A 20,762-nucleotide genomic window follows, 5' to 3' on the forward strand; every position below is an offset into this window, starting at 1 on the left:
ACATCCCTGCATTCAACTCTTCAGCCAGGCACTGCACTGCACACCAGCCAGATGCAGCTGCAGGCTTATTCCCATGCCTACTTCATGCCCCTAGCAGCAGAAGACAGGAGCTTCTGGGGGCAAGGACATCCCCAGGAGAATTGAATCCTCTCCTCTCCCTTGGGCATCTGTGCCCAGCTGGGTTTCTGCACAGGACAGAGCTTTTCTCTCTGTGCTGTGGGGGTGAGCACTGTCTTGGCACCCCCTACTCCGAGCCCACTACACTCCCAGAGGGAGCACCTGCAGACCCTTTCCTACCCGTGCCTCAAAGTGCCCTGCTCCTGCAGCTCCTCACCCCGGCATGTGCCAAAACAGGTCTGGGGGAAGGCAGGACTCGGCCCTTCACGAGCACTGCACTGGGGCTGTGCCACAGGCCAGCCTCGGCCACCAGCTCGGCCCCTCCTGTGCCCAGGGCCATGTCTGCTGTCCCATGGTTGCACCGTGTGTGCGAGCCAGGAGCAGATCCCATCCTCATGGCTTGGCAGACGGAGCGACATCGCAGGGCTCAGACATACCTGAGTGCTGGGGCAGAGCTTACGCACCCGGGCTGAGTCACCGCGGTGGGATCACCCGGTGTGGACAGCGGCTCCAGGAAACGGTGCTTACGTGATGTAAACACATCCCAGCATTGTGCCGGGGCCAAGCGGCCTCAGGGGTGCGAGAGAGAAATCAAGAAATCAAACCAAATCTGATGGTTTTCATTAAAAAATAGTGCTCTTTATTATAAATTATGGAAACATTTTCTTTCTGAATATAAATATAAATATGTGCAAAGTTTCATCTGAGTTTGGTTTTGGTTGAATTTTCAAGCATTGTTTTGCTCAGCCCTCAAGGCTGGAGGTGAAGATGGAATCTTTATAAAAGACAGTGATTCACGTTGGCCTGTAAACATCCCTTCAGTTAAAAAAATAAGAATAAAAATTAAAAAAAGCCAGAAAACCCAACTACTTCTCTGGGTGGACGCAGAAAAGCACTCACGAGATGACACGCTCCAGGGGATCGTCCTTCTGCGTTCCTGCGGGGAACTGGGGCCCTGCAGAGCAGCACAGCCGGGGTCTGCAGGAGTCGCCGGGCGGAGGTGGGCTGTCACTGTAGGGAGTAAGGGCCCAGCGTCCTCGGGGTGATCCTTGCAGATGCAGTTGTGAGGGACTCAGCAGCATCGGGACGCGACGCTTCCCCTCCAGCTTCACAGCACATCAGCAGGACCGTCATTGCGCAGCTGTCACGTCACCAGCTGACGTGCACTAACCCAGACCGCGGGGCAGGGGGGATATTAAGGCTTAGTCCCCTGGAAAATGGCAACGCAGGGCAAAGGCATCGACCTCTTAGTCTGGGGCTTGATGTGAAAGGAGTTTTCACCCACAAGGAGGCAGCAAGAGGTACAGTATGGGCAAAAAACACCTTCCCCTTAAAACTGAGGAAAAGTGATCAGGCACTCCTGGGCTCCAGTGCTTTCCATTTCTGAGGGTGGAAGGGGCTCTCACCAGGACACCCCCAGGATGGGGCTGGTGGGGCGCACGTTCCCCCGTGCTGTGGGAGCTGTCCTGGCTGCCCAAGCCCACAGGGGCTTTGCCAATGGGTTCACTGTAACATCCACAGTCTGGTCAGAACCATCTTCTTCCCTGTGGGGAGGAGGTGTCACGCTTGATGAGGAGTCCCCCCAGCAGCAAGGGTGCCCAGCAATGCTGGCCACAGCCCTGAGCCCATGGCAGCTTGCCCCAGTTCCCCCTCTCTCCTTCCTGGATCGAGAGGCTCGGCATACCCTGCCAGCTCCTGTGCCGGTGGGGCACTGTGCCTGTCCCCTGCTCTTGTGCTTGTAGCATGTGACCTTGCTCCGCTGGCCCCTTAGAGAGGGGCATCGTACTGGTCCAGGAACTCCTTGATGGGGGCTGGCAGCTGAGTCATCTTCTCGTAGGAGTCCAGGTGCCCGTTGACGGTCTTGCGGCAGAGGTGCTGTAGGGTGGAGACACTAGAGGAGAGCGGGCGGCTCAGCACCAGGGGGATCTTCTCGCCACCTGAGTAGATGTAGTAGGTGCGCTTGGGGTGCAGGGCCCCCCCAGACTGCTCAGGCACGGCGCAGGGTGTGGGTGGCATGTAGTGATGGACCAGCTTGAGCACGCAGTCAAAGCGGGGCACGGGCTGGCTGCTGTGGGGATCACTCTGCAGGGAGAAGCTGCCGCCCTCGCACTGGATGCGCAGGTTCTTGGTGCCCGACTCTGTCTTGACACTGAGGGTGAAGAAGTGCCTCTGGTCTGAGCTGTCCCTGATGAGGAAGGTGCCAGCCGGCTCGGTGCTCAGCAGCAGGTTGGCCTCACCACCTGTCACCGTGCTCCAGTAGAAGCCGCTCTCCTGCAGCTTGCGTACGGTGTTCACCACCAGCTGGTACTCGCTCTTGGAGCTGAACGTCTTGAGGCGCAGGCTGGTGTCGAGGGGGCGGCTCATCCCGGCGGCGGGGAACTTGCTGTGGGTGACCATGGCGCAGGGAGCCAGCTTCGTGTGCTCTGGATGCTGCTGCCAGCAGCAGCCGCTGCTACACCATCACCTGCGGCAGAGAGAGCGGTGAGTCCCGGTATTCCGGTCCCCGACTCTCCCTTCCCGGGAACACCTACACTCCCGGTCCCTGGCTGTTATCCTCCCGCAGCAACAGCGCTGCCGGTTCCCGGCAATCCCCTTCCCCAGCTCTCATTCCCAGAAAAGCCGGCAGCCCCCCTGCCCAGCTCTCTCTTCCCGGGAACCGGCAGCACCCATCCCTGGCTCTCCCTTCCCGGGGGAACCGGCAGCCCCCGTTTCCCGGCGACTGGCCTCTCGCGACACCGGCACTCCCGTCCCCAGCTCTTCCTTCCCGGGAGCACGGGCAAACCTGCGGTCTCCCGCTCTCTCCCCTCTCTTGGAGCACCGCTTCTGATGGTCTCCCGCTCTCTTACGCCCGGGGGCACATCGTTACCCCAGGCCACCGGTTATCGCCCCGCTGAGGCACCAACATCCCCGGCGATCCCCTTCCCTGGGCAGCGTCGGCATCCCCGGTCCTCCGCGATCGCCCCCCGCCGAAGGTCCCGGCATCCCCGGCTGTCCCCCCGTCCTCTCCGGGACTCCCTCCCGCGGCCGTACCTGGGGCGCAGGAGCCGGTCTTGGCGGCAGAGCGGGGCCGGTGCGCGGCGGCGAAGCTGCCGAGGCGGCCCGGGGCGGCCTCTTATAGCAGGCGCAACGCCCGCCCTCGGGTTCCTGGAACTGCGCGGCTTCTTGTAACGCGGCGGCACCGCCCGCGCCCCGCCCGGCCCGGCCCGGCCCGGCCCGGCCCCCCGGCGCCCCGCCAGCCCCTGCTCTGCCAGCCGCGGGCCCCCGGCCTGGCCCCTCCGGCCCCAGCCCCGGCCCTTCCCGCTCCGACCCGGCCCCGACAGCCCATTCTGGGCAGGGCGGCTGCCCCCGCCCCTCGCCCTGCAGAGAAACGGAGAGCCCCGGTTCGGCGCCCCGGGGGCCTTCGCCGTCCCCCGCCTCTGCTGGGGCAGCCGGGCCGCGGGCCCGCCCCGACGAGGAGTTTGGGCTCGGCTGATGGGGGGGTACACCGGGGGTACACCCGAGCGGGGGCTGCCGGTCCCACGTTCCCACGTTGCCAGCCCTCATTTCCAGACCAACGCGCAAGGGTGCCGTCAGCCTCGGCCGTGCTTCCTGGGGGACCCGCGGGGTACCCTCGGACTGGAGACAAGGGGGAATCCACACCCGGGGCTGTGCGGGGGCTCCCGGCTCCGCAGCTGCTCGATCCCCGCGCCCGAGCCCCGCTTCGGGCGGCGGTGGCTGCGGGAGCCCCGGGACGCTCCGCGCGGTTGGTGCTTTGCCCGGTCTGCGGGGCCATGGGGGCTGGTGGGGAGCCCGGCAGGACCGAGGCCCCCCGCCCGTGGCTGCTCCCCGGGGCTCGGTCCGAGGGGGTTCCTCAGCCCTCCGCCCCGCCCCGGGCCCTCGGGGACGGTGGGGACGGTGCCCGGCGGGAGGAGCGGCGCTGGAGCTCCCCTCCCCACCCGTTTGGCAATTGTTGGTTCGGAGCTCGCACACAACCCGAGCTCTGTCCGTGGGTTTATTTTAAACAGTTTAATTTGCCTCGGAGGAGCGGCCGCTGCCCGGCAGAGACCAACCCAGTGCGGCAGTTCTGGGAATCGGCGCCGGCGGACCGGCTGCTCTGAAATGCAAACGAGCTCCGGAGCGCTGCCGGGGCGGGCAGGGATAGCGGGGGAGGGACGGGACGGGCACGACGCAGCCCCGGGGCTCCCCGGCGGGACCGGCTCCCCGTATCGGGACCTGGCGGGGGGACCCGCGGTCCCCGGACTCTGCCTTGCCCGGCGGGGCGGCGAACGCCGGTTCCGCCGCGGGCAAGAACCGTGTAAGTCCCTTCAGAGCCGTTCAGCCGCGGCGGGGCTCGCCCCGGGGGGAGAAGAGACACCGTGGGGTGACATTGCCGGGCAGGCGATCTGGCTCCGCGTGAGCCCGTCCCACGTGTGCGGACCAGGAGAGCCCCGGCGCGGCCCCGCCGGACAACGAGCCCTTCCTGAGCTCCTCCGGGACCCTTCCCGGCCCTGCGCGGGCTCCGCGCTCGTAGGCGGGCGGGACGGCGGGGGACGGCGGGCAGGCCGCGCGGTCGGGCCGGGGTTCCCGGGCGCCGCGGGTCGGGCCCGGGCGGGGCGGCGGCGCGGGCAGCGGCGCGGAAGCGGAAGGCGGTGTCGCCATGGCAGCGCGGAAGCGGAAGGCGCGGGCGATGGCAGCGGGCGGCGCGGCGCTGTGGCGGCGGCTCTCGGCCTGGCTGCCGCGGGGCCGCCTCGGCCTGGCCGCGCTGCTCGGCCGCCTCTCCGACCGCCTCTCCCGCGGCCGCGACCGCCGCGCCCGCAGGTAAGGACCGGCCGGGACCCCGCCGGCTCTCCCGGGGCTGGGAGGCAGCGGGAGCCCTCGGCCGCCCCCGCAGCCGGTGTCGCGTTACCGGGGCATTCCCCTCTCGCCGCTTCCCCTTTCCGGCCCGGCCCAGCCCCGTGGAAAAGCCGCGCAGGGGCAAAGGGGCGGCCCGGTACCCCCAGGCCGGGGTCGGAGCCGGGTTCGGCTCTGCTCTCGCAGACCCCTGTAGCTCGCCCCACTGTCCGATCGCCCTCGGGACAACAGCTGAGCGTTATTTCTCCTTCATTTCCCATTTCCTTGCCTCCCACTGTCACCAGGCGCTAGCCGGCATCTGTGTCCCCAGGCGCCCCGCGGCTGTCACAGCTCAGCCCTCGGGCCGCGTTTGGGTGCTCGGCTCAGCCCACCCGGGCCGGCTGGTCGCGGGGGGCGAGGTGCCCCGTCCCCGAAACGGTGTCAGTGCCCTCTGTGCCGGGGCTGCGACGGGCAGGGAGGCGGGAGGGGCAGGGCACGCTGTGCCCGGCGGCAGTGGCCGTGGCTCTCACCGGTGACTGTGCTGTCACCGCGCTCCCGGGGGAGGTGGGTCATCAGTCTGTGTTCTTGTTCACACCAAGGAAATTCTTGCCACATTTCTCTTTTGGTCTCGCCGGTGTTCTTAGGGCAGATAAATTCGGCTGAGCCCTGGAAAGCAATCACTGAGTTCACAGAGCAGCACTGTAGATCCCCCTGTGTGCTGATGGGTGTGTGGGTGAAAGGACAGCACTGTGTCCCACAGTTTCACTTCACCTCTGGTTCTGAAGATGAGGTTTTACAGTGAATAGGAGTTTCAGCTGCATTGTGAGTTTCTGTACCAAACCTACATTAAAAAAAAAATAGAACACACCCCAAAAAATCCGTTGTTTCTATTTAGGGTAAACTTTTTATTCAGAAGGGTTCTGAGGTGGTTCCTTTTGATTCCGTTTTCTCTTTCTGGTTAACTCAGTGATGTGAAGTACGTGGAAAGGGCTTCCCCCTAGTTCACTTTTTGTTCCTCTGAAACCTGTTTTGTCACAGTGTGGAATTTTGATGATTTCTTCATAATGTTCCATGATTTCTGATAGTTGTGTGTGCGTGGTTGCAGGGATTGGTTGTACCTGGTAGTCACTGAGCTGATGTCAGTCACTGGTGGGTAGACGCTGCTGCTCTGGGAGCGAGTTGCTCTGCCAGTGGCTCTGTGGCTGGAGCAAGATACAGATTTATTTGATAATTCTAAAAGCCATAGGTTCTCAATGCTGAATAAGGTGTAAATTTCAGTATTGGGTTGAAAGATCAAACAGTGTCGACACATTGTAAATTACTTAGGGAGTGAAAAATCTGGAGGATGCAATTAGTGAGGATAAACTGACCTATGCAGAATCAATCCGAATCAAACCAAATAGTACTGGTGCTGCAGGTTGATGTTCCTCTAAATGTTCCGGTCAGAGTCCAGATGCTCCAAGCTCAACCTGTCGCTGCTTGCAGCCTTCAGAGCTGCCCTCAGAGCTGCCCCTAGCTCCAGGCAGGCAGGTACAGGGCCACAGGTGCAGTTGGACTCACAGTTCCAACAATCCTTGCTAGAAAATGCCTTCTTGGAATCATGTTTCTGGAAGGTGTCTGCTTGGCCACTGGTCTGGCTTCTGGAAGGGTAATTGGGTTGGCCAATTAGATAATGAGGACAATAGTCTTCTCTGTTGATTGTTATAGTAAAATACATAAAATTTGCCACTGCTTCCTCCCTGGGAATAATTCCAGAGGATGTTGTTTGTGACCTGTGGGGCTGGGTTAGAGCCCAACGATGCCACTGCTCTGTGGGTTGAGCATTCGGTAGGCTTTAAAACCCTGTGTTTTTGGATCCAGTGTGAATTCCTGTAGCTCTCTGTGCCATGCTTCCTTGCAGAGATGGAACAGTGGGAATCTGCTCTCTGTGTGTGGCCTTTGAGGCTTGAGGTGAGCAAAGGTGTATGAAGGTTGTGCTCCGGTTCTGTAGAGACTTAGGAGTATGTGCCTGAAAAGTGGTATTTCTCATGTTTCTGTTCTGCTTTAATTTTTTCAGCACCTTTTACGGGATATTTGCATTGTTTTTAACAGCCGGTGCTGGTGATCTCTGTCACTTCTGGGTATTCAGGCTGTGCCCAGTCCACATGATCTGTTAAAACCCACCATCCCAGGAATTCCTGCACTGACTGACTCAGATTTCGGTGTTCATGAATAGTCAGTGACAAACTCGTGGATTTTACAGGAAAAGCCACTATGAACTGGTTTCCTTGTAAGGATGTTTGGAAACCTTGTGAAGATCCCGGGTTGTATCATGAACCAGATGAGTGAAATCATCTTCCTGGAATCTCTGTTCATTTGGGCTCTGGATTGTGGTAAAAAGCCAGAAGTTCCTCGTAACAAATTCTGGTAAAGGTTGTGATCAAGTTTCCTCTTGGTGTGTGGTGATGGTGGAATCATCAGGATGGGCCACAGGACGGTGGCTGCCTGCTGGCCCGAGGACCTGGTGGTCCTCAGGGTAAGACAGCTGCCCCAGTTCCATCCCAAGAAGTGTGGCTCCCATGAGTGAGGTTTGCAGACTGGAATGGTTCGTGTGGGTTCAGGGATGCAGTTCAGTCCCTTGCTCATGGATTCCTGGATCTCATGGGAGCTGCTGCTGCTAATTGTGCTGAAATGTGGTTTTGTCATGGGAACAGGCTCCTGCTGGGGGTTATTCTATGACTAGATAAATTTGCATGTGTGAAACCTCGGAGAGGAGAAGTTGCTGCTTGCTTCCTGTCACCCGCTGGGGGTAAGCTGGTTTCTTCCCAAAGTGACTTCAAAGAAATTAAATTTGTTCCAGAATTTATTGAAGAACGAGTTTCCTGACGAGTTTCCTCTCTCACAGGGAATGTGTGGAAACCTCCCCTTTTGTGAGGTTTGCAGGGGAAGTTGCGACCCTTTCTTGTGCTTCTGCGGAATGCCAGTGGCATTGCCAGTGGAGATGGATCCCTGTTGTGGCCCTTGGTGCATTCCTGCTGGGACATAGTCGCTCCTTTTGTGGGTCCTTCTAGGGGTGTCATTGCTCTGCCTTTGCTGGGGCTTGCACTTGGCCACCTTGTGTGCTGTAGATCTATTTCTGGATAAGACTGAGGGATGGAGGCATTTTTCTCTTTAAAGCAGTGTGATCTTTAAACTTGAAATGTGAACTTCAGCCCAGCTGAGAACAAAGCTCGACATGGAGTGTTGGCTGATGTGTGTGTGATGGAGACAATCCAGAAGTGACTGGTTACAGGTACAGGTGGTACCAGTGCAGCACTACCAGACACCTGAGCATCCACACTCATTTTCTGCAGCTCCCGGCCTCCTTCCCCTGCCATGTTGTCCTGATGAAGTAGTTGTTTCCCCTCATCTTCATGCCAGCTCAGGGGAGGAGCTGGTGATGTTCAGATCTGTTCTCCCACATTTTGCCTGTGTCTCTCTGTTTCTACATTTGGCTTTGGTGATTCAGATCAGATTATGGAAAGGGAAAGGCTTTCTTGCCATTGTGGATCCCTGCCATGTATTGTCCCTGGCTGCAGCTCTTCCTTTGCCTGCTTGGAGTCTTGCTTGGAAGCGAAAGTTTCACTATAAAGAATTTCTTCATCTTTCTTTGTACAGATCATCATGGCTCCTTCTAGCCCCACTACTCACCCCTCCTGTTCCAGTGATCACAGCCCCACCGTGTTCCCTCTGTCAAGAAGGAGCACACAGGTTCCAGTGGATCAGGAATCTGGTCCCAGAATTTGGGATCTCCAGCTCGCATGTCAAGGTGCTTTCATCCCCGGCAGAATTCTATGAACTCTTGAAGGTAAGCTGTGGGATGCAAGTTGTGGGAATGGTTTTGATACAATCCCAGTTCTGCAGCTGCTGCCTGGTAACTGCTCTCGTATGGAATAGGTTTAGCTGCAGGGAGTGTGCTCTTCAGTTTCCCAGAAAGCACTAGTTTCTTCCTTGATTTTTAGATGCAGCAGTGGTGCTGCTGTGGCTCCGCAGAGCTCCGTGTGTTCTATGTCGCTACTGTCCATGTCTTGCCTTTCCTCCCTCAAGGCCAGGGAGCCAGAGCAGAGATGTGGCTGAAGGCATCCTCCCAGCGGAGTGCAGCACTGCCAGGTCTGGGCTGATGGCTCCTCAGGACCAGACACCCTGTGTGACATTGAACTTGTTTTTTGCTGCTCCCAGGTGCAGATAAAAGCAGCCAAGCAGCGGGTGGTGATGGCCTCACTGTACCTGGGAACAGGACTCCTTGAGCAGGAGCTGGTGAGTATGGAAGGGTTTGGGAAGGCCAGGAAGGGAATGCAGGGGAGGGATGTGGAAGGGAGGCACACTTCTGGTTGAGGTCTAGTATAGAGCCAGGGAACTGCTGCACTTCAGGGGATAGTTAGCCTGGCCCTGTCAGAAGGGACTGGCCTGCTGTTCAGAATGCTCGGGGGAGGGCCTTTGTAAAACTCAGGTCATGGGAATCTATCTTTCCCTGACATTTTTCTCGAACGGGATTGTAGCTGTAGGTGTGTGGTGCTGTGCTTGGTGCTCCAGGTGTAGGACACAGACGAAGGATTGGTTTTCTGCATTTGACACCGAGGCCAGCTTTGCTTCATGGTATTTGCCTTTTTTTGTTCTTTCCTCTGGAAACAAAAGCATTTTTGCTGAAGGGCTTGAGGAAGAAGCCTGGCCTTGGCCAGGTTCTGATGTTAGGAAGCAAATGCCCTGGAAGGGTAAAGGTGGATGGAGCCTGCATAGGATTTATGCCCAGCTTTGTCTGGGCTTGCACATAGCATTTGAATTTGCATCTGACAAACAACCTTGTAGTTAAAGACTAAAAATGCAGTGAATTCCTGCCAATGTTTGTCTTTGGTGATGCGAGTCTGTAATTTCGTAATGATATTGGAACTTTTTCTGTGAACATTAATTGCTCTTGTGAGACCTGAAGAATGTGGACATGTAAAACTGAGGCCCTTTGATCTGTGGCTTTAGGCTGATGGAGGCTGCCAGGCTGGCAGATGCAAAGGCTGAACTGGCTGTGCTTGGCACAAGGAGGAAGGACTTGCACCAGGGTGTGGGAGCGGCTTTGGCCAGGGTCTCCTGCTGCTGAGCACTTCCCTTGGAAATGTATTTGCTTTTGTAATGAGGAGAGAACTCTCTCTGCAGGTGTATTGCTTAGAAGAAACACTGGAGAAATCACTGCAAGCAAAAGGCTCACCCGACCTCAGAGTTTCCATTCTCCTCGACTACACCAGGGGTTCCCGGGGTAGGAATTGCTGCTCATTGCTTTTGTCAGAGCCTGATTTTACGGTTAGGCTAGAGAGACAGTTCTTTTCAGAGTGGGTATCTTGGCCAATTGGACCTACTTGCTTAAAGCATGCACATTTCATGATTGGCCTTTTGTATTCCAGAACTGCATATTCCCAGAAAATCTTCAAGCTGAACAGCTTTTCTTCCAAAAATAGGTGGTAGAAGCAAGAAGAACCAAACTACTCTGAGCAACTTATGTAGTTTTGCTTGGTTCATTTGTTAGTGCATTTGCCCTTACCCATCATGCTCACTTACATTTTCATTTTGAAAGGAGAAAGGGAATTGTTGGAAGCAGCAGCAGCACACTGAATCAGGAGCCTGTGGTCATCTGCAGTGGCTCTTGTAGATGTGTTACCATTGCTGGTGAGGCTTGGTTAAGAAGCTTGAAAAGTATCAGACCTGCCCTGTGACTGATTTTGAATGTCAGTTTCAATATTGACATAGTGCAAATGAAAGTGATCTAAAAAAAAAAACAAAGAAAAAAGGAAAACATGTAAAGTGCCAGTGGATGGGAGGGGTGCTCACCCTGTAACCAGCTGAAGAGCTGTGTCATGATGTGTCCTGTCTGTGTGATCTTTGTGTGAAACTCCCTTTCTCTCCCAGGCAGGAAGAATTCTCGGACAATGCTGATCCCATTGCTGCAGCGATTTCCCGAGCAAGTCCGTGTGTCCCTCTTCCACACCCCAAACCTGCGTGGACTTCTCCGGCTCCTGATTCCAGAGCGTTTCAATGAGACCATTGGGCTGCAGCACATCAAGGTCTATCTCTTCGATGACAACGTGATCCTGAGCGGGTGAGTCCTGCTGCATCCGGCCTTGGTGCGGTCGTTTTGTTGGCCTTTGGGCAGGGTGTCGGTGCTGCCAGAGTTGTCTGAACATCTGGACTCCATCGTGATCCTGTCAGTGCTCTTCTGAGATGGGAGAGCAACCACAGTTCCTGCACATTCTCAGGATGAAAGCGAGCCTTTCTTAACGGGAAAAATATTTTGCGATTCTGAAGGAAATGGCCAATTTGTGCTTTAGTACAGCTATCCCAGAGTGAGGCCTGTAGCCTGACCTGGGAGGCTGAGAATCGTGTCTGTGCTCTGAACCCATCTCTTCCCTTTCTCTTCAGTGCAAACCTGAGTGATCTGTACTTCACCAACCGTCAGGACCGCTACATCTTGCTGCGGGACTCTCCTGAGATTGCAGACTTCTTCACGGAGCTTGTGGACGCGATTGGAGATGTGTCCCTGCAGTTACAGCAGGATGATACAGTCCAGATGATGGAGGGAATGGTACACCCATACCAGGGTAGGAGGGAGTTGTCTCACCTGGTTGAGTGATGGGATCCAGAGGAGAGGAGTGACAGCCAAGGTTTAAGGATGACTTAGACTCCATCCATGTGGGAATTGCTGGGTATCTGACCATTGTTCAGACTGTGGGGTGTCCTGTTTTGAGCCATCCAGTACTATAATCAAGATTGATTGAGTTTCAGGACTGGGTCTGTTGGAGTTTTCCTAGCACAGTGGCTGTCATAGGCTGATTTGACAGGGCATGCAGAGACTGGAAGTAACTCTGAAACAGTCTCAGTGCTGCCTCATAAATGTGCTGCTTTTGGCCTTAAACAAGAACTTCAGTCCTTTAGGAAGTTTTTCTGGTATTAGCAGCTGCAATTCCAGGTGCTCTGGGTGTGCATGTTCTGAAGGGTTTATGAATGTGCTGCTATTGTTGGTAATTAATCTTTTGTAGTGGAGTTTGTTCTGGGAATCAAATGAGGATCAGTTCAGGAAGACTGGGAACAAGCGTAAAATTGGGCAGAGAAGGGCAGTGATGAGCCAGGCTGATTGCATCATCAGTTTTTGTCCTGGCCTTACACTGCTGGGTGATGTAAGTTCAGGCTGGGGGTGGGAGTTTATTTGTGTGTTCCAGCTCATTCTTGGTTGTCAGTGTTGCCTTGCCCTCGTCCTTTCCTTTCTCAGAGGATTTTTCAGGCTGCTGCCAGTTGTTGAGCATTTCTCTTCTGTAACATAGCTCTGCCAACCTTGAAACAGCTGGTTTGGGCCTTAAGACAGAGAGTCATGTGCCCTCTGTGTTGGCTCCTGTTTGTTCCTGTATCCTGGCGACAGAGGTGACGCGTAGCTCTGTGTCTGTAGACCTCAGACACATCTCTCTGACTTTGCCTGCAGGAGACAAAGTGGCTTACTGTGAGATTGCCAACCGGAGGGTCATGGAGGTCATCAACTCTGCCCGCACACGGCAAGAGCTCCTTCATGCAAAGACTTTCCACAGCAGCCAGCCAGGCAGCTCCCTCTTATCCCAGCAAGGCTCTCAGGCATCTGGGAGTCTGAAACCAGAGCCTGACACCTGGATCTATCCCTTAATCCAAATGAAACCTTTTGGGATTCAAATAGACGAGATGGTCACAGAGACACTCCTGACAGAGGCTGAGCGGGATGCTAGGCTATACCTCACCACTGGCTACTTCAACTTGACACAGGCCTACATGGACCTCATCCTGGGCACAAGGGCCAAGTACCGGATCCTCCTGGCCTCGCCAGAGGTCAATGGGTTTTTTGGTGCCAAAGGGGTGGCAGGTGCCATCCCTGCTGCCTACGTTTACATTGAACAGCAGTTTTACAGTGAGGTCTGCTGCCTGCAGCAGCAGGAGAGAGTGCAGCTACAGGAGTACTCCCGTGCTGGGTGGACGTTCCATGCCAAAGGTAAGGAGCCCTTATCCCAAGGGGTCTTGTTCAGAGGTGTATGAGAGCTGTGCATTTGGATTGCAAAAGGAGTAAGGGGCTGGCTGGGTGCCAGTCTGGGCTTAACCTTCAAAATACTCCTCCAAGGTTCAAACAACGTGCTTGTGTAAACCTGGAGGGTTTGGATCGCTTGCCTTTGCCTTTGGTTCAGTGCAGTCACAGGGATGATGTGAGAGCTGTTCCTGTGGTGGCACTGAAGCACTGTCTGGATGAGAAAGGTGATGTGAAGGAAAGGAAGCATCTGGATGTGTTTGTGGTGCAGTCAGTGCCTGGTGCAGTTTCTTGTATCCCTTGGGCAGGTTTCAGCAGGCAGGAGTGCTGACTCTGCTGGGGACCCTGCAGCTGTATCGGGGGCAGGTCTGGAAGGGAGCTGCTCCTGGGGCCTTCCCAGCAGCAGCTCTGTGTGGGGACAATGTGAGTGTTGGGGGATGTGCACCAGCTCCCGTTCCCAGCTCACAGGGGATGCGGGCAAGGGGCTGAGGAAGGAATATGGACTAACATGCAATGAGTTAATGAATGGTCTCGAGGTCTTCTCTGGGAGACCCTGGGTTCCTGCTGGATACACTGTGCCCAGCTCCCACAGGCTCAGCAGGGTGCTTCAGATGGAGTGTTTGGGCTGTGGTTGGAACACTGGGCCTTACGCCGTTCCTGTTTTGAAGAGAGCTGTTAGTAGGAATGGCTTCATCCCCCTGCTTCTCACAGGGGTGCTCAGAGGGAGCTCAGAGGTGGTGGGGAGGGAAAGCTGAGTCAGCAGCCTTCTCAACTGTCGAAAATCCCTGGGTGCTACTGGGTGCCTCTGTGTTGAAATGACAGATCTCAGAGTGCCCCTCCCCAGCGTGGCTGGGAGTGCAGGGAAATCCCTTATCTCCCACAGGGCAGCACAAGGGAGAGCCCTGCCTGCCTGCTGGGGTGTCCCGTGTCTTTCAGGATGCACGTGATGGAGCGGTCTGTGCTTCCCAGGTTCTGCCTTTGTTGAGCACTGCTAACTCCCAGTGGGATGTGGTTTGGCATAAATTGAGCCCAGAAACGAGGGCTGCTTTTCCCAGCTACCAAAGTGCAGATGGTCACCGGTCCTGTTTGGGCCAACCAGGCCTTGTGGGACAGTGCTTTGGGCTTTCTGCTGTGTGGTGTTTGCTTGGAGAGGGATGCAGGGCTTGGAGTTCAGCAGCTTCAGTGCGTAGCAGGAGGGACAGCTGGAGACATTTGCTGCCTTGTTTCCATTCCCCTTCAGAGTGCTGGGAGGGTCATGTGCAGCTCCTCCTCTGGCATGCTCTGCCCTTGGCACACGTTGGATTCACCTCATTTCCTTCTGCAGCAGTCACGTGGTGTGGCAGAGAGGACAAGGACAGAAGAGGGAAGGGAGGAAGCCTCGGAGATGTGAAGGGCATGTGCACAAGGAGCACATGGAGCCTAGCTCCTGGCTGAGGACATGAGATTCCCGGCAGCAAACAGTGCCTGTTGGTGCTTCCTCTCTGGACTGAGACATGAGACACGCTTGAGTCTTCCATGGGATCCCCAAACACTGGGGCTGTGCTTCGTGCCCCTCCTGCTCCCCTTAACATGTTTGTATCTGCATGCACAATGTCAGGTGGTGCTCCCAGGGATGTCTCTCCTGGGTGCCCATGCAGGTGTAGCAGAGCTCTGCACAGATGGGGTGCACGTCTGAGGAGGACTGCCAGCAGCTGTCCTGGTGTGACATCCCAAAGCCTACCTGCCACTTCCCTGGGTGTGGTGTTGGGGGTGACAGAGGTACATCCCTTGGGATCAGGGTCCCTTTCCAAGCACGTTGTGATGGCAGGGTGCTGGGCAGGTGGCTGTGTGCTGTGAGATAAACCCTGTCACTGCTATTGAGTGGCGCTGGGAAGCTGTGCTTCCCCTTGCTGGAAGGTGAGTCACTGTTTGAGCAGATCCTGCCAGATGGCCGTGAAACCAGAGACTTGTAAAGGCTGTGGGACTGCCACAGGACACTTGGGATGGCAAGGAATCTGTTCCTCATGGCTGCTGCTTGGGCAGAGGTCCAGCCTTTGGCTGGTCAGCCACCAGACAGCCCCTGGCAGGGTCCTGTTTGGTGGCAGAACGTGACAAAACCCTGTGCCATGTGGCTCCCGGGGCCTGTGGTGGGCTGTCCAGCCCCGCTGTGGTGGGTTGAGCCTGCGGGGGCTGGAGCGTGGCACTAGGGCACTGCCAGCTCTGTCAGTGTGTGCTGTGGGGGCGGGGAGGAGCTTACAGGAACTGGCAGTGAATCGGCAGCATCTTACTCAAGGCATTCTTGGAACTGCTCTGGGGCTGAGTTGGGAAACCTGCTGCTATTTTAAGGCCGAGGTGGTTTTTATGCTACGGGTTCTTTGTTGCAGTCTGTGTGTGACCAGCCATGGGGATAAGCCTCTACCAGAGACTCACCCAGGGCTCTGCTGAGGAGAGCAAAGGCTTTCTGGCTCCATTTGTGCAGAGTGGCCACACAGCCTCTCCTTGGCAGCAGTCCTGATTCTCCTGTGGCTGTTCCTTCTTGCCCTGCTGCAGTGCTGTGCTTGAGAATAATGTGATGTTTCCATCTTTCCCTTGAAAACCTGTCCCGGGCTCTGTCCTGCTCTGTGTGCTGGCAGAGCTGTGGCAGCTGTGTTGGTGAGTGACCATGGGGGCCAGGTGCCCTGGCAAGAGTCTGAGCTCATCCCTGGTGGCTCCTCTGGAAGTGAGGGAGTGAAATAATTTGCACTTCTCCTCTGTGTCTCTTCACAGTGGCATGTGAATTCACTTGCCAGAGCTGGGAGATGCCTCTTCATGTCATGGTCCTGGGATGGGGGTTGGTCCCTGGCCCTGGGACAGGCTGGACAGACTTAGCCTGTCTGGCTGGGACTTTGGGGCTGCTTCCTTCACTGGAATCCTGCTTGTCTTCTCTGAGCATTTCTGAATTCACTGTGGTACAAAACAGCCTCTAATGCAGCGACAGGACTTGCTCTGGGTTGTTTTGGGGCTGTGTATTCCTGGGGTGCACTGGGGGTGCTGCACTTCCAGTCAGAACACTCAGATTTGGACTGTGCCAGGGCACCCCACACATGGCACACACTGCACACACAGCAGAGCAGCCCTGCAGGCCCTGCTGGGCTGCTCTCTGCTCTCGAGGTCCTGTACAGAGTCTGTAATCCACATTTAAAGCATTTAATTCATCCTGAGTGAAGGGACCGTGTGAGCCCACCCTGGCCACTCCCTTGGCTGTCACGCTGCCTCTCTTCCTCATTTTTCCTGCAGGCCTCTGGCTGTACCTGGCAGGGAGCGACCTGCCCTGCCTGACCCTGATTGGCTCTCCAAATTTCGGATATCGATCGGTTCATCGCGACTTGGAAGCTCAGGTTGCAATAGTGACAGAAAATAAAGCCTTGCAGCAGCAGCTCCATCAGGTAAGCAGCAGATTCCGGGGATGCAGTGGGGATCTTGTACTTCTGGGTCACACAGGGAATGCTGAGGATGCAGTGGCAATAAAAACCTCCAGCTACAATAACTCAGAAGCTGCTGGAGCAGCATGGGGAGTCCTGAGGAGCTGTCAGTGAAGTGACTATTGATGAGCTGCCTGCTGCAAGTACCCAGTGCTGGGAAATGAGGCCATAACGGGAAGGAATGTGTGTCCCCAGTGACCTCCGGTACTGGGAGTGCTCAGGGCTGCATGTGCACAGAGCCTTGGGAGGACCTGCTGGCTCCTCTGCTCACCAGCCACGCTGCACCTCTGAGCCTTAACCCCAGCATTTGAGCATTGCCCAGGGCATGGCAGGTTCTGGAGTAATGAGGCCGGGCCCTTGGAGTGTCTGAGCTTGGACTGGAAGAGGGTTTCTGGACTGGCTGGGATGCCCATGAAGTTCTATGATAAAATCCTTATCTTGAATAATAATATGACATTATATAACCTTGACACAAACATGTTTAAGTGCTTTGATATTCAATGTCCCACGGTTTTTCTGTGCTGTTTTTAATCAGGCAGCTTGTAATGCTCAGCAGTTCTGCTGCTGCTCCGAATCCTGCCTGGTTCTCCAGCTGTCTTGACTGAATCTTCTGCTGGAACTCTGTCCCCTGTAATTTATCCTGCAGTGTTCTGTTTCAAAGCAGATGTTTGGTGCCTCTGTGTGACTTGGAGACCTCAGAAATGCACTGTGTGAGGCAGGTGCTGGCAGAGTTGTCTGCAGGATCAATGGGAATTGCCCTCTTGCATCAGGGCTCTTCCCTGGGATGAGTCAGAGTGTATCTAATCAAAAACAATTCTATTACTGGAAGAGTTGCTTGAGTATTTCAATTCATATCTTGCCTCTGCTTGTTTCTAATGGAAGGGGAAAATCAATGGAAATGTGACACAAAGGAATTTTCTCACACAGGGCTGCAGTGATCTCATTCAAAGGGCTTTAAACCATTCCCTGTTGCTGGAAGCTGATTCTGAGATGGGCTGCGTGTTTACTTTCTGTGGTCTTTTTTAGAAGACTTAATCCATTCCTGGGATGCTGCCATGAAATCACTTTGCCTATGTAATGTTCAGTTCCATTTTAAAAATGTGTGCTGAGATTTGGGAAGAAATGGGAGTGGTCTGGGTGTCTTTGGGTGCTTCTGTGAATGAACTGAGATTGATTCAGGGAACTGGCCTTGCCTCTGGTGCTCAGATCTCACCATAATGGATGGTCGTGGAGTAGAATGCTCACAGCAGGGCCGACTATAGCTCTTGGAGCATTTGAGGGCTCTCAAATTAGAGTGAATTGGCAGATTAATGTCTTGGTTCATCTTTTTGGTGTTACTTTGCAGTACTTGGTTCCTGCTTCCCTATTCCACCCTGAATTTAAATAGTGCAGAGTTCTGCTGTTTGTGACAGCTTCAATTATAAAAAAAGATGAACAAACTTCCAGGAGCTGTTCAGCTCCTTGTTTGCTTGCAGATCTGAAACCTGACTGTTTGTGCTAAAAACCCCACTTACCTGTGATCAAAGCACTGCTCTCACGTGCTGTGAGCGTGTTATCAGCAGGGTGGTTCATTTCCTCCCTCAGCAGTTGGGTGCATGCTGTGAGGGCCCGAGTGTTTCTGGTAATTTAGCTGAGATCATGACTGCACATTCATCTGCAAACACGGCGCCTGAGCTGTGTCTAGAAAGAGCTGCATAAGCCAGTCCCAGGAGGTTTGGGTGAGGTTTCCTTTTCTGGCAATTACAGCCTGGCCTTGAGGAGTTTTCTGAAACTGAAGCTCAGCTCATGCAGCTGTGGGGCACAAAAAAGCAAAACCCTCTAGCCTTGTTCTCTGTAGAGTTTTAATTGCAAATTCTTGAGGAGAAATGGTGCATTCTTGTGGCAAGATCCCTGGTCAGCTTTATCTGAGAATTTGCTTCTCTTGAAAGACCATTATGTAATTTAACACTTGGGATTTACTGAGATGATGTTTCTTTCCCCATTCAGGAGCAAGAGCATCTTTACCTCTGCTCAGGTGTGGTCTCAACATCAACGTTTGAGCAGCCAAGTCGTTATGTGAAACTGTGGGTGAAGCTGGTGACACCTTTGATCAAGAATTTCTTTTAAAAGAAGAAAAGTTGCTGCTTTGGGTGAGTTTGCTGCCATTATGGGAAATTATATTGCACTGGCTGTAGTGAATAGCTGCAGTGCTCTGTCATGAAAGAAAGATTTGAGCAATTAGTTCATGGCCATGCAGATCATGTGGGGAAAACCAGGAACTTCTCGATTCCTCTAGGGTACTGGTTGCCATGGACTGGGCTCAGTGCTCAGATCCTGACTGGGTTTTGTCTACTAGAATTTCTGGAAGGGCCATTGGCAGAGAACCCATACAGTGGTATTTTCCATGCATGGAAATAAAACTCCCTTTCTGAAATGTCCCTTTCAGAGTTTCGCAGAGAGAGACAGTGTTTGTGCTGTCTTGACCAGCCAATAGAAAGCATTGCTGGAATACTTTAAATGGTTTGTCTTTGTATCCAGTCAAGGTTTTGCTTTGCCCCTCTAGTGTTGGTTAACAGGGGCAGTTGGTTTTGCTTTTCTGTTTTGTGGTGTCCTGGGGTTCCTGGTGGTTCCACTGCCCCGTGACTCGAGCCCTTTTGAACTTCAGGCTGTCACTCCTGCCTGTTCCTGTGCCAGGCACAGTCCGTGCAGTGGACACTGTGTGCCAGGGTGTGTTCCCACAGCCCTTTATTACTTAACAACAGCCTCCCCCTCAGCAGGGTTTGCCTGGCTCCTTCATATTCAGATATGTTACAAGTGTCGTTCATGAGTTGTGAAAGGGCAGGAGAAGACTTTTAGTGCTGGTGTGGGTTTGGGATGTTTCTTGCTGGAAGTAGGAGGCTTGAACCATAACATCGTGCAGAGAAGGTGTTTGGAAGCCAGGTAAAAAGGTGTGGGAGTGCAGGGTAGGGTGTGAGCAAGGGTTTCTGATCTGGCAGTGGCACAAGCAGGATTTCTGGCAGTTGAAAAAAGCTGATGGTAAGTGTGAAACTCAGTCGTAACTGATTGTAAATACTGCTGCTCTATAAAAAATGAGCTGCCCTCTGTGCCTGCCCTTGGGGCTTTTCTGTGAGCTGTGATGAAAGTGTGAGGTAACTGTATGTTCAAATATTTCACAGGGTGGGATTTTGGTGAATTGTTTTATGCCAAAAGGACCAGCCTTGGCAGATCTACTCACCTTAAAGTGTGTTACTGCTGATACAAATTATTTGTTGTGAAGAAAAGGCTGAGTAGGTTCTGTACCCTAGAGATAGAAATAACATACTTCAGAGAGGAACCTGTTTGCAGCTGGACCTTCTCTGGGCTGTGCAGGTTGGGTGTGGGTGAACTGGACCAAATCTGCACCTTTCTTCTCCCATCTGCTCCAGCCAGACAGTTGCTCCATGCAGGAGCGTGAGGAGTTTCTGCTCAGTTTGCACTGAGCCATCACACAAAGAGCTGTGGGAAGATGGAGAGCCAGAAGAGGGAAAAGAGTCAGGCACTTGTGTGCAGTTGTTCGGTCTGGTTTCCCACGGTGGTCTGGCTCCCCACCAGCACCACGTCAGAAACCACCAGTGGAAAGCCAGTATCCGACCTGAGAACCCCGTGTGCTGCAAGAGCAGGCTCCACACAGCAGCGCTTCCAGCACTGGTTTTATTGATACTTTGCTAAAATAGTTCTGGTACAATCAACCATAGACTGAGTTACACAACTTGGGAGTTTTTGCAAGTAAAAGTACTGTTTTTTTCCATTGCCAGTAAAGTCTAGGCCTCTAGGAGCAGAGCCACACCAGCCAGGACCCACTTGGCAGCTTTTTCTTTTGTCTTCAGGTTGAAGGTCCAGACGTAGGTGGGCCCTCGCATCCGTGTCTTGTAGACGGGACATTCGTAGACGTTGATGGTGTCCACATGGTCCACGGGGATGGCTCTGAGCAGGATGACCGGCATCTCGGGCGTCAGCTCTTTCAAGCGTGCGTCCGCGATGGAGCCCGAGGGGACATCCCAGCGCGCACCTGCAGGGCCCGCAGGCGTCAGGGGACCCTGACAGCGCCCCGGGCTGCTCCCCAGCGCCTTGCTTCACAGCTACTCATGGCTGGGAGCTCAGAGGTTAAGGTTGGGTGGAGTGGCTCAGTGGTGGTAGTCTGACATGTTCTCATCTCACTGTGACCCAGGACTGCATTTGCCTTACTGTGTGTGGGATGTCTGAATAAATTCTGTCCCCACCCCTCCCTTCTGCATGGCTTTATGTGGGAATTGCAGAGCTCAAGGTGAACCGGCCGTGGTGGGATCTGTCACATGCTGTCCTACGGTCTCTCTGCTTTTGTCTAAGTGGACCGTTCAGCT

The 20,762-nt window shown here is 54.7% G+C and overlaps 4 protein-coding genes across 6 annotated transcripts in view; 1 reads left to right on the forward strand and 3 right to left on the reverse strand.

Moving 5' to 3' along the window:
* The window catches only part of HGS (hepatocyte growth factor-regulated tyrosine kinase substrate), a 45,172-nt gene extending 41,851 nt beyond the window's left edge, over positions 1-3,321 (reverse strand). The window contains exon 1 of the mRNA XM_068209843.1: positions 3,309-3,321. The gene's annotated coding sequence lies outside the window, so the exon portion shown is untranslated. The remainder of the gene's footprint in view (positions 1-3,308) is intronic.
* Positions 735-3,299, reverse strand: SOCS3 (suppressor of cytokine signaling 3). The gene is made up of 2 exons (XM_068209861.1): positions 3,148-3,299; positions 735-2,581 (listed from the first exon to the last, which is right to left on the reverse strand). The coding sequence occupies exon 2, from the start codon at positions 2,512-2,514 to the stop codon at positions 1,885-1,887; it is 630 nt and encodes a 209-aa protein (XP_068065962.1). The 5' UTR covers positions 2,515-2,581; positions 3,148-3,299; the 3' UTR covers positions 735-1,884.
* Positions 2,439-20,390, forward strand: PGS1 (phosphatidylglycerophosphate synthase 1). 3 transcript variants are annotated; one of them, XM_068209849.1, is made up of 10 exons: positions 2,439-2,598; positions 8,563-8,752; positions 9,124-9,201; positions 10,090-10,189; positions 10,837-11,026; positions 11,347-11,525; positions 12,401-12,934; positions 16,220-16,368; positions 18,391-18,533; positions 20,250-20,390. In XM_068209849.1, the coding sequence occupies exons 1-9, from the start codon at positions 2,513-2,515 to the stop codon at positions 18,508-18,510; spliced, it is 1,626 nt and encodes a 541-aa protein (XP_068065950.1). In that variant the 5' UTR covers positions 2,439-2,512; the 3' UTR covers positions 18,511-18,533; positions 20,250-20,390. The 3 variants fall into 3 exon arrangements, with proteins under 3 accessions (XP_068065950.1, XP_068065949.1, XP_068065948.1); XM_068209848.1 differs by lacking the exons at positions 2,439-2,598; positions 20,250-20,390 and adding exons at positions 4,728-4,914; positions 19,809-19,936; XM_068209847.1 differs by lacking the exon at positions 2,439-2,598 and adding an exon at positions 4,729-4,914.
* The window catches only part of DNAH17 (dynein axonemal heavy chain 17), a 33,353-nt gene continuing 32,648 nt past the window's right edge, over positions 20,058-20,762 (reverse strand). The window contains exon 80 of the mRNA XM_068209864.1: positions 20,058-20,431. Coding sequence (XP_068065965.1) covers positions 20,184-20,431 — 248 coding nt within the window. The 3' untranslated portion in view covers positions 20,058-20,183. The remainder of the gene's footprint in view (positions 20,432-20,762) is intronic.

This window comes from Anomalospiza imberbis, chromosome 19 (assembly GCF_031753505.1).
Source record: "Anomalospiza imberbis isolate Cuckoo-Finch-1a 21T00152 chromosome 19, ASM3175350v1, whole genome shotgun sequence".
In the NCBI taxonomy this organism is placed as follows: Eukaryota; Metazoa; Chordata; class Aves; order Passeriformes; family Viduidae; genus Anomalospiza; species Anomalospiza imberbis.